Source organism: Trachurus japonicus, chromosome 5 (assembly GCF_045865225.1).
Source record: "Trachurus japonicus isolate A0001 chromosome 5, Traja_1.0".
Taxonomy (NCBI): Eukaryota; Metazoa; Chordata; class Actinopteri; order Carangiformes; family Carangidae; genus Trachurus; species Trachurus japonicus.
This window is the reverse complement of record NC_140911.1, coordinates 29,785,385-29,803,844: the sequence shown is the minus strand read 5'-3', so window position 1 is coordinate 29,803,844 and position 18,460 is coordinate 29,785,385. Positions and strand designations below refer to the sequence as shown.

At 40.6% G+C, this 18,460-nt stretch overlaps 2 protein-coding genes across 2 annotated transcripts; both read left to right on the top strand.

The window, feature by feature from the left end:
• The first annotated feature begins 403 nt into the window (after positions 1-403).
• Positions 404-7,601, top strand: c5h1orf159 (chromosome 5 C1orf159 homolog). Its single transcript, XM_085777295.1, has 9 exons — positions 404-567; positions 1,897-1,977; positions 2,071-2,155; positions 2,673-2,762; positions 2,887-2,943; positions 3,799-3,933; positions 4,100-4,125; positions 4,439-4,463; positions 4,765-7,601. Exons 2-9 carry the CDS (start codon positions 1,906-1,908, stop codon positions 4,866-4,868), a joined length of 594 nt encoding a protein of 197 aa, XP_085633421.1. The 5' UTR covers positions 404-567; positions 1,897-1,905; the 3' UTR covers positions 4,869-7,601.
• Positions 7,602-9,615: 2,014 nt separating this feature from the next.
• perm1b (PPARGC1 and ESRR induced regulator, muscle 1b) lies at positions 9,616-16,722 on the top strand. Its single transcript, XM_085777294.1, has 4 exons — positions 9,616-9,721; positions 12,492-15,121; positions 15,224-15,340; positions 16,284-16,722. The coding sequence occupies exons 2-4, from the start codon at positions 12,517-12,519 to the stop codon at positions 16,361-16,363; spliced, it is 2,802 nt and encodes a 933-aa protein (XP_085633420.1). The 5' UTR covers positions 9,616-9,721; positions 12,492-12,516; the 3' UTR covers positions 16,364-16,722.
• The last annotated feature ends 1,738 nt before the right edge of the window (positions 16,723-18,460 follow it).

Genomic DNA, 18,460 nt, shown 5'->3' with positions numbered 1-18,460 from the left:
TTAATTATTTGTATCTGTTTTTTATTCAGACTTACGCTGATTTTGCACTTATAGCTGCAAGTAACATAGTCTAGTTATTAACATTTATAATATTTATTGACAGCAAAAGAGATATAGACAAATAACTTTTGGATCTCCACCTCACTAATATGTAGCCTAAAGTATGTGTAATATGTAGTCAGTGGTCCTAATCCTCCAAAACAGTTTCCATAAAAACAAAACAAAACAAAGAAAAACATACTTCATCAACCTTTATGAAAGCGATGGTTTTTGCAGGTGTGTTGTACTTGCCTGCATTATTTGTAGAGAGAGAAAACACATGTGAAACAGTCAGGGTTTTATTTTGAAAATCATACCCGGAAGTATATATTCCTAATGAGTAGCTGTAGCTGCGAGCTACTGGGCTGCATGATTATCTGTGTCTGTCCTCCAGGGGTGTGTGCTGATGACAAATCTGCCAACAAATATAAGTGACTGTCTTGTGATATCTCGGCGGAGGACGGAGCTGACGTTGAAAACAAACCACACCTAGGAGTCTGGACAGGGCCACAGCCTGGTGTTTGGCTGGTGAGTGAACTTTTTGTGTCTCTATCAGCGCTGTGCAGGTGCCTCGGTCTGTGCCTCTAAACGTGTGCGATAATGTGAAACAGATTCAGACAGCTTAGTGCATGTGTCTCTCTAACGCTGACATGGTTATTTAAACGCTGACTGCGGCCACACTCACGGTTCAACTTCATCCCGGGTGACAGGTGCTAGCTAGCTAAACACCTCGGCTGTGTCACTCGACTGAGGTCTCAGGACCATTATAGTCGGTAACGTTATGTGAAAAGGTATGAACATGTTGAGAAGCTGCGTGTTGCTGCTTCTGCCCCCTGAACCAGTTTCTCCGCAGTGGAAAAAACAAAGTGTAAAATCTGTGAACACCAGTACAATCACTCTTATTGAACACTGCCTCTTCATGAATATGGAAGTTCTCGTGATTGTGGGTGACTCTGGACGGACCCTCCACCAAATCAAACAGTCTTTGTTCTTCTTGGCCCCAGCCTCAGAGAGGACTGGACTTGTCAGATGTATTGTGTGATACCAGCTAAGTTAGGGTGCAGTTTGTTTTGGAACATATTTGGAGGTAAACCCTTTATGTGGACTTTATAGAAGTAATTCACAAGTGACATAGCCTTGCAGTACTTGTCTAAACTCTTTATGTCTTAGTACCCTTTAAGACTTTGTAAAATATGTTAATATAATGTTCAAGAGTTGATGACATGAACAAACTGTGCCTTTGATTACTTAATTTTTAGTGTAGACATGTTTATTGTATTTTTTGGTACAACATTTTTTATTTTATTTTATTAGCAGAATAAGACAAGCTGGCAGCAGCAGGCCTGTTTGATTGAGGTTTTTAAATCAAAGCTTTTAAGACCCATTTATTCACTGTTGTATATGAGTCTTTTTCATCAGTGATGTCCTGTTTCAAGTGTGCGTTGTGTTTTTTGGTGTAGTGTATGTTTCTGCTTGTGAGCTGCTTGCAGTTTTTGATGTTTTTTGTCTTTGTTTTCATCAACTTGTACAGCACTTTGATGTAAAGTGCTTGATAAATAAATGTATTATTATTAAGTTAATATAATACCTGTCATTTCAACAAGGGACAGTGTCCACTAAATTAAATGTAGCCTATGAATAAGTTCTCATTGAACTGTACACGTTTGATAAAAGAGTATGATTGCATCTGACCAGTTGTCAGTTTGAATCTTGTTTGATCATTTCCTGTTTGCTGTGGTGTTAATGGCTGAAGGTCTGTTCCACCATAGCTAGCTATATATCTATGTGTTCCACCATGTGCCGCGTCATAACGATGTTTGGCCATTATGGGTAATTCTAGTCTGTTTGATCTCTAAGGGTTCGATTATGGCTCTGTCATTCCTGCTGGTCTTGGCTGCTGTTGTGATTCTGATCAGACCTGAGACACCTGTAACTAAGGTAAGAGAATGAATGCTAACGGCCTGTGTGTGTGTGTGTGTGTGTGTGTGTGTGGCTACGCTGATTTGACAGTCTGTGCTGTTGTGTTCACAGGCCTTACATCCAACCCCCCTGGAGTGCTGCGGTGACAAACAGAGAGTCAACAGTTCATGTTCAAACGACACTCGCTGTGAACCAGGTAATGCGGGTGTTAATGAATCACTGAATGACCAGTGAGTGACACGCATCTGTGGTTGAGGTCATCAGCTATATGCAGAACATCACTGAGAGTTTTGAAATTAATTTATCACCACTTTGAGATTTGTGGAAGTGAAAGAATATTCTGGTCACTGTTGACCAGTTTCTGGGCGTTTTTACCACTAACCAAATCGGAGAACTATAAAGAACATCCATCCATGAACCAATGAAAAACAGAACAACGCTGATGCATTGTAAAAAAAAAAAAAAATCTACATGGAAGAGCCAAGGACAGATTATAAGTGATTCAGTTCAAGCATTGTCTGGTCAGTTTCTTTTGATCTGTACTCCTCAAAATGAAAGAGAAAGTATGACAGAGGGGTTTTGGAAAATAAACAGCTGCTGTCGCCATTGGTTTGTTAATTTTTTCAAGCTGTACTTGAAATGACGAACACATTACGGTACATCGGAAATTTAATGAAATGATGTGGAATATATTCTTCTTTTGAATCTTTCAGGCTGCTTCTTACGCGTCCTTGAGAACGGCAATACTGTTTGTATATTCTGTGACTCAGCAGCTGAGGAGAACATAACAGTCTGCACCTACAGTAAGGACCAGGAGCTGCTCACTCACTGTTCTGTAGAAATTAAAATCTCAATATTTTGGGCATGTGTATGTTGTTTTTATTTTTTATTTTTTTGAATTTGCATGTTTTTTTCTGTCCACATTAGATGATACAGTGGAGCGGAAGAATCATACAACTGTAACTACTGTTATTCCTAAAATTGGTAAGATATCATATCTACAGTCACTGATTTACTAGTATGTTTTACCTTAACTGTCATATGTTGAAATTATTAGAAAAACTAACAAAGTTTTAAAGGGATATTTCAACATTTTGGCAAATATGCCTATCGCCATGATCCATATAGTTTTAGCAGTAGGTTCCTTACCTTTAATTGTCAGTGCAAGCTGTTTTTAGATCAGCGGGGCAGAGATGTGAGCTGCTCAGCTGACGCAACTAAGGCTGATGGTATTTCCACGTTTCCCGCATCTAACTAAATACACAATCCAACAACTCCAAAACACTCTTGTGGACAAGTTGTGACCTGCACATTCGCCACATTAACATTACGACGCATGAAGCAAATACTCAGAACTACTTGCGCTTTTGAAGTCACTCCGCCCAGCAGCCGTGTCACGAATGTAGTTCCAGCTACGCATTTACCTCGAAAACAACTCTGTCTCGTAAAGTTACATGATTATTTCATAGCGTGGTGAATGTGCATGGGCCACAACCTGTCCACAAGAGCGTTTTGGAGTTGTTGGTTTGTGTATTTGTTGAGTTTGATGAGGCAAACGCGAAAGTACAGTGCCGTGCAGAGCTTACGACTCTGCCCCACTGATCTAGAAACGGCTTGCACCAACAATTAAAGGTAATGAACCTACTCCTAAGAGTATAGGGATTATGGCAAAAGGCAAATTTGCCAAAATGTTGAATATCCCTTTAAAGATCACTGAGCCAGTTTGAAAGTCTAGTGTAGCCTTCACTTACTGTGAGAAGTTTGAAATATTAGATAAAGAGAGCAGAATATGTGACGTGGACATTATCCTAAACTGTTTTGTCTTTTACTTTTGAGCAGGAGGGCCCGGTGTGGCAGCCTCCCTTCTTCTGGGAACACTGTTGATCAGCCTGTTCCTGATCCTTTCTGTCGCCTCCTTTTTCTACCTCAAACGCTCCAACAGGCTGCCGGGCATCTTCTACCGCCGCAACAAGGGTAAGCACTGAAATATGCACCTGAAGTATGAGGCTGTACAGCTCCTGCTCACCCACCACACCCACTTAACCCTGCTTAATAAAGCATGCAAGTGAACATTGGACAACGAACATGGGGTATTATGTCAGTAAGCCCACATGTAACATTATGTTTTGTGCTTTTACAGCCTTCATTTTCCAACCAAGTGAGACAGTAAGTCATTTTATTGTTTACAGTACATTCAGAGACTCATGTAGAGGCTGTGATTCTGTCTACTGTAAAAACAATTGAAAACAAAATATTTTTTATTTCCTTGCATCCACTTTTACAACAGTAGTAATTCAACAACCGTTATCATTTTACAAGTGGTCTTAGTACACAAACAATCAGCATTAGTTTGTTAATATGTGTGTAAAAAATAAATCAGAAAATCTAAATTTAGAGTAATCAAATACTTTAAGAAAGGAAAAAAAAAACCTTAATTTCTAAATGTTTCTCCTAACTTCTCTGTTTTTTGTTTTTTCAGGCTGTCATGATCCCGTCTTCATCAGGTAATACGACAACACTGTCTCTGTTTGCCAGCTACCTCTCTGACCTTGCAGAACCGGTTATAGAACTGTGCAGCCATTGAGTAATGCTACGCAGTCAAAACATGACCCAGTGCTCTGATGGCATTTTATTGTCTTACATCTTCAGCAGTTATAACAAGACTGTATGAAAGACATTTTCTCCTGGATATTTTGCAGCTGTTTTATTAAAAAGTTTGTAAAGCAATAAACATATTAGAAGTTAGCTCTACAGCGCCGGCCTCTTCATGTGTTTCTCACATATAATATGTTTTGTGTTTTAAAGTGAGGAAGCCAAGATACGTCAGAAGGGAGCGGCCGTCGGCGACATCGACAGCGAACAGTGCCACCGTTCTCACCACATCCACCACTCAAGTGTATAATGTGTAGGAGGACGGGTGGGGGCAGGTAGGAGAGAAAGCTCAGGAATGATAGTAGATTATTGTCTTATCTACTGTGAAGAAAGACCAGTTGACTTGTACAGATGTGGCCAAATGTAACTGTAACTTCAACTTTGTTTATTAGTTAGTTAGTTTTTTTCTTACGCAGAGTACGCAGACTCTTGACGACTAAAATGTTCCAGGAAAATATCATCAGTATTTCTCTAATATTTGAAACATCAGAGGTCGGTGTGTGTGTCTTCACCCTGTGACCCTGTTGTGGTCACAGTCAAGATCACTTCCTTTTTTCTTTTTTTTTAAGTTTAAGCACTGTCAGGATGAAGTTTTTATCAGCCGTATGACTGTGTGTGTGTTGTGTTTTAATGAGCGTGTGGATCTGTCTGTTGAAGGAATAGTTTGACATTTAGGGAAATGTTGGCTCTGGAGGCCACGAGTTAGATGAGAAGCCACTCGATGCTACAGCTTGCACCACCAACATTCCCCTGCACTGATTTATAAGCAGGTCTGTTGTGACCTTTAGATTTCTTTGACTGTCACCGGAAGTTTTCTTAGACAGCTCCTGTCTCTTCCCTTAGGTAGAAAAAAAATCTCACTCTGATTTTGAATGTGTGGTTCTCTCTGCTGGCGTGGTAAAGAGCAGGGTCTGTTGTGTGTGTTCATCCCCCACACACACAGATTCAGACAGAGCCAACAGAAAAAATGCATCACAGATAAAAATGAAGATCCAATTAGTCACAACATCTAACATGAAGTAGTTTTTCTTACATTTTGATTTGACTGAGAGCAGACCTGCTGACGTCACAGCTCATCAATACTCAGGTCAGCACCCATCCCTAAGGGAAAGGATGAACTGATTTGATTTTGTGGTCAAAGGTCAAGGTGACGACACAAAACACATTACCGGCCTCTTGAATGTGAAACCCTAAGATTGCCTCGTGTGAAACACTAATTATGACACAATTTAAAGGGATATTTCAACATTTTGGCAAATAAGCCCATTACCATAATCTCTATGGTATTAGGGATAGGTTCATTGCCTTTCATTGTCGTTGCAAGCTGTTCTTCGATCGGTGGGGCAGAGATACGAGCTGCTAACGCTTTGGAGGCAGATGGTATTTCTGTCTTTCCCTCATCAAACTCATCAAATACACAATCCAATGTGAAATGCCGCGCAGCTTACGTTTCTGCTCCGCCGATCAAAAAACAGCTTGCACCGACAATTAAAGATAATGAAACTACTCCTAAAACTATAAGGATTATGACAATAGGCGAATCTGCCAAAATGTTGAAATATCCCTTTAATCAGAAGTCTGATTGGACCCAAAGATGAGGTGATGATGCTTTATGCCCCAATGGTCAAAAGTCAAACTTGACTGTGACATCATAATGTTCTGCCAAAACAGAGGAAGGGGAGATTGTGACCGTGTTTCCTGCTACTTAGCTGATATTATGCTAAATTAAACTAAGCTAACGCCCTCTGGCTTTTTAACTGACAGACATTAGACTGGTATCAGTCGTTTCATGTTGGCTGATCTTATTAGCAGCAGGTCCAAGACATCATAAGGAATCAAACTAGCGACCAAGCTGGGTCAAGGTGACCATGATCTCTGGAACAGACTGACAACTGTTTTTTCCTGAGTTCAGTAATTAGGATTTTTTTTTTTTTTTTTTTTTTACATGTGTGGTATTTATTTTGTATTTTGTAACAGTGCACTGAATTTTAGTGATTTAAAGTTGGGCCAACAGAATAAATAATGTGTTTGATAGCATCAGACTTCCTCTGGTGGACCGGGACATAATGAGTTTCTATAGGTGTTGTGTTGATGATTGTTTGTTTCACTTTGTATTTTTATTGTTGCGTTTGTATTTATTATTTCTGTGAGCTCAACGAAGGTGAATGTATTTCACAACAAATCAAGTATAACAGTTGAAAGCATTATTTATTACATTCCACAGCAGAGCCACTCACACTGACAGAGGTAACATTCAACAAACCATCATGGTTTCTCCATGGACGTTCTAAACCTTTTAAAATGCTCGATTTGTTCTACGAAGTTCAATTTGATTTTCGATTCCTCCTGCACTTTATTCATCTGAGGTCAACAGCTAATGTCTGACCTGACTTTACGAATGCTCATGATACGTAACTTGTTGCCATCAAGTGTGATTGAGATCATTCTCTTGTATAACTGGCAACAGTGTTGTTGCATTGTTAACATTACTTGACTACTATTACCTTTGCCAAATGTTGTCTGAAGAAAATGGCTTTTACTCTTTGCCATTACTGTGATTACTGTGCCATTATGAGCTTTAAATGCAGCTGTGCAACATTTGAACGTGGAGATGATGAGTATAATTGGGTATTTGGAGAATATCCAGTGGCCTTTACTGTGCACAATTTGAAACCAAGGCTGGTTACCCAAGTTTTATTTGCTTCGTCGTATGTTACTTCATATATTTTTATATCTTGAAAACACTAAGTCTGTAAAATGTTATTTCCATCTCCAAATGAAATGAACCATAAACAAGGCAGTGATCATTCCATATGTTCCCCTCTTCGCTTCATGTCTCCTGTTGTGAGGACAAGGTGAATACATGTACATATTGTTTTATACAAATGATGTTTTGTTTTTGTAATGATGAACATATTCTAGTTTCAATGCCATGAAGAATGTTCTGAGGATGTATGTATTGTTTTCAGGAATAAAGCACCTTTCCATAATCACTGTCACCGTCTGTGCAGCTGGATGAACTGTCACATTGTTATTTCCTCTTTAAATGCCACAAGTTAACATGAATTACATTTCTTAATAAACACAAATTTCACTCATTTTGACAGATGCTCTAAAATGATAATGATTTGTTAGTAGGTGGACTGATTAGCTCATATCAGTGAAAATTCTATAATAAAAAGGAAATAAATTTATCTTGATTGTTCACATCATCAGAAATGAAGTTAATACATGCCTTTATTTTCACAGCAGAATATCTTTATCCATATTAAACCCCTCCATCTTGGTCCCCTGCTCTGCTATTTTTAATGAGTTCGAACCTGTTACTATGTCCCTCCTACAGGAGATTGTTGGCCATCTGAAACCCTCCGGGTCCCCAAGTGATGCGGTCCCTCCTCGACTCTTTAAAGAGGTCTTTCCCTCTGTAGGTCCATCTGTCCTCGCGGTTATAAACAGTAGCCTGCACTCTGCAATTTTCCCGAAACAGCTTAAACATGCAGTGGTCCAGCCTCTAAGTAAGAAACCAGCCCTGGACCCCACAATCCCTGCAAACCTCAGGCCTATCTCTAAACTGCCATTTCTTTCAAAAATCCTTGAGAAGATAGTGTATAGTCAATTAATGGCCTTTCTGGAAGAACACAACATTCTCAAAATATTCCAATCTGGTTTTAAAAATCTCCACAGCACAGAATCAGCCCTACTGAGAGTTTTTAATGATATATTTTTAGCTACCGATGGTGACTCTGGTGTCATTCTTGTGCTTTTAGATTTAACGGCAGTGTTTGATACAGTGGACAACAAAATTTTAATATCACTGGGTGGGTATTAGGGGTTCTGCACTGGAGTGGTTCCGATCGTACTTAGCAGACCAAACCTTCTGTGTCAACATTGGCGACTTTATGTCTTCTTGTGCGACCCTCCTATGTGGCGTACCACAAGGTTCGGTCCTAGGCCCTCTTCTGTTCTCATTATATCTGCTCCCACTGGGGTCCATCTTACGCAAACATGGTATATCCTTCCACTGCTATGCAGATGATTGCCAGATTTACTTGCCCCTCAAAAAGAAAAATGCGTCTTCTTTGAAATCACTTTTTAAATGTCTTAATGACCTAAAGGCCTGGATGGCACTCAATTTTTTAAAGTAAAGGCCATGTTCTCCATGGCCTTTGATTACGTTTAAATTGATGTCTTTTAATTTGCTATTATTTATTTATTTTTGACTAATTTTTACTAATGCGCTATGTTTTAAATTGTTTTATTGGTTTTATATAGTGTTATTTTAATGCATTTTATTTGTATTGGTTTTATTCTGTTTCGTTTTATGTACATTTTGTGTCTTATGGCGATTGTATATTTTATGTGTAATTTTGTACAGCACTTTGGTCCACTGGGTTTTTATAAATAAAGTTGGTATGGTATGGTATATTAAAGAGAAAATACCAGTAATACACCACAGCAAGTCTTGATGCTGCAGTTGTCAGCTAAGGAGCATGTGTTTACGTAGAAACTGATGCTGCAGTCCAAGATCACAAGACTGTTTTTGCTTAATGATGGATTTAACAAACTAAAACCTTCCTACATAGACCGACATAAACAGTAAAATGTACTGTATATAAACTAGGACAGGTATGTTTTGAAACTACTACTAAGTATTTAAAATTATTATTACCCTTTAAATATTTGTGATAATAGATTTATCACAATTTCTAATTAAACATTTTTATGTTTAAAATGTAATTTGTTAAACTCGAGCAGTAAACTATGAAGGACTGCATTGAAAAACGTGACTTTAAAAATAGAATACAATATAGGCTAAATTTAAACTATCAACAGGTGTGTGAGTACCTGTTGTCTGATAAATGATCCTACCTCTGATGAATGTTAGAGGGCTTGTACTTTAGGTTGCTGAAATGTCACACCTCTGCTGGTGTAGGGAAGGACGTTTGACCAGGATCTCCATGTGACTGGACATACTCCTCTATTTATAACAGCTGAGTGCAAGGCCCCATTCTGACTTATGCAAGGACAGAGTCACATCAGAGCTGAAATGCTGCTGCTGGGGAAGAAGCACTGACACCTTCCTACTGGACGTCTGGTCCCCGTGCAGCAGGTAGGTGCCTGTTTAGTACAGGAACACAGTGACAGTGATCCATCGAGCGGGATGTGCTTTTTGTTCTGTGTTTCTGATACAGTAGAAAGTGCAAGACCTTAAATGACTTTGAAGCAGGGCAGAGAGAGAAAGAAAGAATTTAATCACAACAACATTCATTAAGATGAAACTTAATGAAATTTAAATATACATTTGACCATAAAGCTAAAACAATAGAGCAAAATATGAAAATAAAACATAAGCATTGAGGAATTATTACAGGTGGCACAGTTTGCAATACGATCATGTTCCTGTGTTTATGTAATCTGACATCGGTTTCATTCTGTTTACTTCGAGTGTGTCTGCTGAGCCAATACGCTGAGTTGTTCCCTGACACTGGACATCTGAATCTTTCATATCAGGTCATATGACATGTTTTCTAAGAGCAGGCCTGAGGAGTATTTTGGGGCCTGTTATGGAGCCTGTGAGCGAGGTGCATTAGTACTGCTGCTGCTGCTGCTGCTGCTGCTGCTGCTGCTCTCTGAGATCGTCCCTCTGAAAGCTTTCAAACTAATACAGGACCCTGTTTGTTTTCTCCCGACAGCTGATTACAGCAATGTTAAGCTTCTGGCGCTCTATATTTAACTCCAATCTGTTGATGCAACTTCAACTACAGGTGCATCATAATACATCAGAATATCATGGAAAAGTTAAAGGTAGAGTGCGGAGGATTTTCCTAAAAAACGAAATATCCTGCTTCATCATCACCTATGGGCTTCTACTCATGTGTGGCAGTGACTGTGTCTGCAGAGTTCCTCCTCCTCTGTCTGTATTTTGATGTTTTGGTGTAGTCAGGACATTTCTGGGCGGGGAGTCGCTGAGGTTTCCCCAGCCAATGACAGAGCGCAGGTTAAGTCGGGTGTGTGGCGCTGTGTGAACTTGCATAAAACATAGTGACTGGAGCAAAGGATTTAAGGATATACGTCCTTTTCCTCACTGCCAAGTGTGTAACCACTATTTTTCCCGGGTTGATGGCATCCAGTCTCTGTCTTTGGTATAGGAGCAAATATTCAAACGAGAACTGTGAAGGACGAAGTGGAGCAGGGTTCAATGAGAACAGCAGTAGAACATGACAACTGCTGTCAGGGGCAGGGGGCGTGAGGCAAGGTTATTACAGTACAGTTTTCAAAATTTCATTAGTTTTTATTTTTATTTAGATTTTCAGTTTGCTTTTTTATTTCAGTTTAGTTTTAGTTAGTTCAACAAGTGATGATGCAGTTTTTGTTTCATTTTTATTAGGACACTGTTGTATTCCTAGGAATTCTTTCTTTCTTTCTTCCGAAGAAGTCATACTGATCAGGCGTACGCATCTGACCAGGCTATCTGGTCAGATGCGTACATGAACTGATGAAGCCTCTTAGGTGAAACGCCTTCCTAGACAAATAACCAAGTCCAGTTGCATTCGATTTAAATTTCCTTGAGATTGTGTTTACAAACTGCAATAAACCTACAGTACAGACTCAACACAGACTGAAATATTTCATGTCTTTATTTCTTTTAATTCTAATGATTGCTTACAATTAATGAAAAGCCAAAATTCAATATCTAAAAACATTAGAATGTTGTAAAAAAGTTTGCCATTGTAACCTATTGGTGTCACACTCTCATCAGCTGATAAACGCCTGCAAAGGTTTCCTGAGCCTTTAAATGGTCTCTTAGTCTGGTTCAGTAGCTCCACTATCATGGAGAAGACTGCTGTCCTCCATCATATTCTACTTTATTCAAATGCACCTGTGCTGTGTGTGATGTTGGTCTCAGTTAAGTTGTAAACGTTCCTCACAGCTGACATGTTGTTTTGTTTAGGTGGCCATTGGCCAATCACACTTCAGCAAAGTGAACAAGGTGGGAGGAGGGACTCCCTAGCCACAGACAGCAGGTGGTTGGCTTTAAGGTCATAGGAGCCTTGTGGTGTTATTTCAGATCTACTAATCACGCACTTATTTAATGCTAATAATAATATTTGATAATGGTGATATCCGTCATTTTGCCTGTGCAGACAGGTATTTAAATGTTGTTCATAATGTATTTGTTAACGCCATATTTTGTAATAATCTGTCACATTTTGTGATTAAATTCTTAAAGGTACAGTATAAGAAATCTAAAGCAACTGGCCGTAAAATCCTCCTAATATGTCACAGAGACTCAGGAATAATGTTCATATAACATGATGAACTCACCAACAACAATAGTACAGCCAGAGTATTCGCATTAAAAATCTTTTTTTGCAGACTGCAAATCATGTTTATGTTTTGAATTTACGTGTTTACATGTTGCGCCACCTGGCGCTCTCTCCCAGTCAGGGCAGCGTCAGTGGCATTTCAGCCTCCGGTCTGGTCCACTGAGCTGCCGCTACGACTGGGAGAAAAAATGAGATCGCTGTGTTTTGAATTTGACTGCAGTAACCGTTTTTGGCCACATTCTTACATATTGCACCTTTAAACCCAATAGGTAATACATTTTGCTGCATTCTGTAATACGTTGTTACATATTGCATTAGTTATTACAAAATGTGAGTGTTGCACCTTTTTATTATATATAGAAAACGTAATAATTTGGTGCATTATGTAACAGCTTATTACAAAATGCTGCAAAGTTTATTACATATTGCGTTCAAGAATTTTATTACAAAATGTGGCATATTTTACAAAATGCGACGTTATTACATAATGTGGCGCTATACACACCTGAATCTGTGGACACTCACCTTTATATTTCGTCTGCTTGTCTTCAGGTTGAAGAGCATGTGATGTAGCAAAATGGATGATTTAGATCACAGCATGCACATTGCGGAGTTCGACTGGAGCAGCTTCTATGATGAGAGTGAGGAGTGCTGTCTGCTGCAGGCGTCGCTGGCCTGCCCGGACAACCTGAGCCTCAGTGACACAGAAGAATCAGAAAACCCAGGTCAAGAGCAGCAGGAGAACCAGCAGAGCCCCGAGGTGACGAGTGATGGAGCAGAAGAGAGCTACATGAAGCTACTGATGAAGCTGACTGGGGGAGGAGAAGACAGTGTCACACAGGTGGACACGCTCTCACTGCATGAGAAGACGGCCGAAGACGATGAAGAGGAGACGGGTGACATTAGAAACACAGAGCAAACTGGTACAGAGTGTTCAGGAGTTTCTAAAGAGCAGAGAGAGGAGGAGGGAGATCTGCAAACACTAGTAGATGATTCCAGAAATGAATCTGATCCACTGAGCCCCCAAACAGGTCTAAATGTGAATGAGCCCCTCAGGACGGACGGGGCTGTGAGCAGTGTTGCTCCAAGAGCGGAAAAGGAGCGCTGGTTCGTCACAGTGAATGACAGTCCTGCACGGCAGCGGACCAAGGCCAGCTCCGTGAAAAAAAAACGAAGGCAAAAAAAACCCTGTAAAGACAGTCACAGCCACATGAAGATAAACAAAGAGAAACGGGAACCCAGGGGAGGGAGGGGCGCCGAGGGGTTTGTCCAAACAAACCATGACACGGAGATTCAAAAGTCAGGAGGGCAAATAATAAACACAGATTCTGGCGAAGAGGACAACGTGTCCGAAGTCTCAGCGATCTCTCGTCCCCCCAAAGGAAACACCACCGAGCCCACGAAGGACAAACACCGAGAGGAACCAGCATCCACGTCCCACGCCACCTTCACACCAAAGTCCAAGCAGGTGGAAGGAGCTGAGTCAGAGGAGGCGGAAGAAGGCGCGGAGTTCTTCTCCAGTCACAGTTACGACTCTGAAAACTATTTATCTGCTGCTGAATCCCTGGAGGAGACTCAGCACCTTCTGGTGGAGAACTACCAACCTGTAGCTCTGGACGCTGAGTTTCCATCTGCTGGTCCAAGAGCAAACAAGATGCCAGATGATGATGACGATGATAACATGGCCGTCCACCTGCAAACACACACACCCGGACTTCAAGAAGAAGACACACCGAATATTCGAGCATCCGGTGGCTCTTCAGGAGATCAGCTCAGTCATCTCGACCCCGTCCCCGATTCAACCTCCACACCTCGCTCTGTGGCCGACGACCCAGAGGCGTACGCCAAAGCCTCAGGCCACCCTCAGCCCGTCTACGCCATTTCCGCCTTCTGGGACGAAATGGAAAAACTGACGATAAATGACATCCTGCAGCTGAGATTGGGTAAAAGCACGCCTCCCTGGGAGAAGCAAGAGACAGGAACGGAGAGCAGAGATGATTCTCCGGTGAGTCAGGGCGCTCTGATTCACACGGCAAAGGACAACTCGCCGGATGGTGGTCTGATGGATGCGTCAGACGCCGCCGACTCAGACTATTTCACACAGACCGATGAATCCAAGCCAGATCGCTCAAGCTGTGAGTTTTCCACATCAGATTTTGAAGAGGAGTACTGGCAGTTTATTGGCGCCAGTAGGAACCCTAGTCCCGATCCTCATTTCAAGAACCTACGAAGGACTAATGACTCTCCTTTTTCATCACAGGAGGAGGAGGAGGAGGAAGAGTCCACCAGCTCTGACGGAAAAGAGACACCTGTACCTGTGGAAGACTTTGAAGGAGAGTGTTTTGAGGATCAGGAGTTAGATGCTTTGACCAAAGTTGCATGGCCTAGTAGGAAAATAAAAAGTATGCACAACGTACAAGCTCTTCTTAATGAGGATTTAACTCAAACGTTTAGTAATGACATCAGCAGCCTCCTTCTCAGGAGGAAAGAGGAAGACATGGTGCTGGAAGTGAGTGATCGCCTGGAAACACTCATCCCAGCGCCGTTCCTACTCAACCTAGACATACTGGATGAACATTATCAGATATCCTTCCCAGAAGTGTTTGAGTACTTTTTCACAGAGGGTAAAGCAAAGATGGAGCCAGGGTGTGTGGCTCTCTACAGTCCAGAGGACATCTCAGTGGCTCCAGTCTTTGACTATCCTCTTTGTACATTCAGGAATGAAATGTCCTTCTTTTCCCTCCATGATTCCCAGTGCAGAGAGGAGGAACCCATCCCTATCTTCTCTTGTTCCCCTCCTAAGCTCAGAGATCTCACATTCCCGACACCAAACTATGTTTTCTTGAGCGCCGACTACAAGGCGGACGAGGACGTGGACGGCCTCTCTCCCATCAGAGTGGTCTCGCGCGCTTTCATCCAGGGTGGACACGGGGCGTCTGCAGGCGGGCCTCGCAGCTGGAGCCGGAGTTTTCTGTCCATGCGGAAGATCCGTTTCCACGACAAAGGGAGCATCTGGTGCCGAAGGTCCGGCGCCTGGGTGTTTCCAGTCCAGGCTGAGAGGACAGAGAGACGGGATCCACCGGTTGGTGTCCTCACGCAGGGAGGAGGCTCCTCAGATCCTTCTCAGATGTTCAGGGAGCTAGCACTGCAGCAAAGCATTCTGGGAAATGTACAGACAACGAGTAAGTCAGAGCTCTCTTATGCACTGTTGCATATAAAAGACAACAAAAACACCTGCTGAATTGAAGGAAATCAACCTTTCTGGATGTTTCTGTCTCTTACAGGACAAGAAGGCGTCTTCTCCACACTGAAGCAGGCCGATATGTGTCTGGTCTGCATCGCCTTCGCATCCTGGGTCCTGAGATCTTCTGATCCAGAGGCTGCCGACACCTGGAAAGCAGGTATGAATGTAATACTTATTATTCAGCAAGTCTGAAATACAATATCAAAATGGCTGAGAACATAATTTCTGAGCCTCTCCAAGAAGTTAAAAATTACATAAAAATATTATGGAAGATATATTCAACACATGGGCATAAAAAAGCAAAAGCAGGTAAAAAAACAAACAAAACGGCAGCCATGCTTCCATCAGTCTGCCCCAGGACAGCTGTGGCTACAGATGTAGCTGACCACCAATGGGGTGAATGTGGTATGAATGAATAATGGTTTCTGTAAAGCACTTTGGGTGTTGGGAAAAGCGCTATATAAATGTAATCCATTATTATTATTATAAATAGAATAAGATGAAAGTGAATAAATGACAAAAAAAAATACATATGCATACACACATATATAAGTAATAGTAAGTAAAGTAATCATAAACATAAGAAAATAAGAATAAAGAAGGGCTGGAACACAATAATGGTAAGATAAAATGTATATTATATAGATACTTTTATTATATATAAAGAAAATTTCATGTTATTGGCCAAACATTTTTTTCAAGTTTGTAAATGACCCAAAAAGTAGTTGAAATACTTGATGAGGCACAAAATATGAATGTAGTTTAACTACCAGCAAGTTACAGCAAATTGTAGTTAAGCTATGTAGTTCAACTACATGTAGTTTAAGTCTCCCCAACACTGCTAACAGATGCCATGATGAAGTGTTACTGACTGTTATTCACTTCACCTCAGTGGTCATAATGTTAGGCCTGATCGCTGTATATTCATGAAATTGATGAATTGATGATGAAAATAATCTCAACAGTCATTGACTTTCTTGGTAGCAATTTGCTTTAACTGTAACTTAGAAGTACCTTTTATTGGAGACAGTTTTCAGTTGCTGTAAGTCTTGAACATGAAGAACTGTGTTTAACTCCTGATGATATGAAATCCTGTTCAGCTCTACTGGCCAACGTGAGTGCGCTGTCAGCCATCCAGTATCTGAGGCACTATGTGAAGAAGACGACGCCTGATCCCTGATACTCAACGTACACACGAGAGAAGTCATTTCCAAACACCCTGGGTCCATCTGCACATATACATCCACTCCACTGGATGAATATGTCACACCTGTTTCATTTCTACTGTGTTTTTCCAATCCATGATGAAGCTCACAAAGAAGAACTGATGTTTCAAAGTCTTTTCAGCTTGAAATTCGTTGGACTAGTGATACTCTGATGTGCATACTCATAAAAACATAATATAAAGGATAAAATGTCATAGATAAAAAAACCAAAAACTATAAGTTATACCAGAATATATGCTATATCAGAAATGTTAACATGCATATTTCAGTATATGAAGATGTAAATTGTACATATGGCACATTTCTAGGCAGACTGTGAAAATAAACATGATCACAGCTGGTGTATAGATCAGCTGTGTCTGGTCAATGTGCACAATTAGGAGATTGTTGAAAGCCGATGTAGAGTAGTTGTAAACAACTGACATCAATGTGTTATGTTTGCATTGTGCTTAGTCAGTTTCAGCCTGTTATCTGTTTGCTTCTCTAAGCTCACATATACAGTATACAGCCTAATTCCCAATAAAGATGTCCCAATTTACACACTTTTCTGCTGTCAGACAACACAACACCAAGGAATGGTGACTGGGATGTGGCCCATGAAGATACATGATAAATTCAAAGCCAGTTTCCAAGATGCTTCTCTGCACAAAATCCAGATTTATTTGCATTTATATTATTTAGTCATTGTCCGATGTTACAACTGAGGGGCATCAATAAAGCTTCAAATTGTCTCTTCAAAATAGACAGAATGAATAGAAGAGACAGAATATCTGTCTTATTTTATCTCAGAGCGCTGAAGCCAAAGTGATGCAGAGCTGCTGCAGAGTGTAGGGAGCACATTGTTAGTTTTGCTCTTGTCATGGAATTAGTTCAAGGCTAATGCTGCGATCCTTCAGCCTGTAAGGCTTTAAAAAAATCTTTTCATGCTTCAATCACTTTAGTTTTATAAGTTCTGTTGAAACTGGTTTTCATATATGGACCATAATGTAGAAGCTCAGTGCCATTCTGTAAATGTCCTGTTGTGCCTTCATCACAATTGTACGTTTTACAGCTGCAGTCAAGCTGAGAGGTAACAGAAGCCTGTAGATTTTTGATGCGCCGTGTAAGTGTGTGTGTGTGTGTGGTGTCTTCAGAGGGAAAACAGCTGGTAGAAAGTCATGCTGTGGTTATTGGTCTGGTTTGTATGTTGTAGGAAAGGATAATGTAAGTGAGCAGTTGGTCTGTGTGTAACTGGAAAGCCTAGTTTGACTCAGTAGGTTCCTCACCTGTGTGATCTTTCTTCTACAGAACACTTCGTTTGAATAATTGCTGAAAAATATAACAACACAGGATTAAACAGTAAGAAGAAAGCAGATTAGCACAACACATCTGATACCCACATGATCATTATCTGTGTGAGATTTGTATTTCTTGCTGCTTTATGACCCTTTAGGGGCGGGGCAGCTGTGGCTTCAGATGTAGCTTACCACCATTGGTATCAATGTATATGAATGAATCATGGTTTCTCTAGAGCTCTTTGGGTACCGTGAAAAGCAATACATAAATCCAAGCCATTCAAATTATTAGGGGGCTGGGAACTGATGGTCCAAAATACTAATAGGTGTTTTGGCGCAGGACCTCTCAAGAAGAAATGTCAAGCTCAACTACTGTCTAAGTACAGTAGTAAATAGCTTTAACGTTTTACATACATTTATTAATGGCATTTCCATTCAGCATCGTTGTGTCAAATGCTTTTCAGTTTTCATTCTGAACGGTTTGCTGTTGTCGGTGCCACTGCTTAGAAACTATTTTAGCAAGCAAATAATTGTTGTTAGAGCACAACATATCTCTTGTTATATTTCCATTTATGAAAGTTTTGGTGATGTAATGCAATAAAACCATGACTATAACTCTCATCTCTGTTAAATTTGTGTGTGTAGCACTGGCCTGATGTACTACTGTATTAAAGGGATATTTCTACATTTCAAAATACACAATCCAACAACTCCAAAACGCTCTCATGCACAAGTTGTGACCTGCACATTCACCACGCTATGAGATAATAACGGAAC

Excerpts from the sequence above, each read along its gene's own strand:
- c5h1orf159 (XM_085777295.1), top strand. The coding sequence starts at position 1,906 with ATGGCTCTGTCATTCCTGCTGGTCTTGGCTGCTGTTGTGATTCTGATC. Across the intron at positions 2,944-3,798 it reads TACTGTTATTCCTAAAATTG|GAGGGCCCGGTGTGGCAGCC; the intron begins GTAAGATATCAT and ends ACTTTTGAGCAG. Across the intron at positions 4,126-4,438 it reads TTTTCCAACCAAGTGAGACA|GCTGTCATGATCCCGTCTTC; the intron begins GTAAGTCATTTT and ends TTGTTTTTTCAG.
- perm1b (XM_085777294.1), top strand. The coding sequence starts at position 12,517 with ATGGATGATTTAGATCACAGCATGCACATTGCGGAGTTCGACTGGAGC. Across the intron at positions 15,122-15,223 it reads GGGAAATGTACAGACAACGA|GACAAGAAGGCGTCTTCTCC; the intron begins GTAAGTCAGAGC and ends TGTCTCTTACAG. Across the intron at positions 15,341-16,283 it reads TGCCGACACCTGGAAAGCAG|CTCTACTGGCCAACGTGAGT; the intron begins GTATGAATGTAA and ends AATCCTGTTCAG.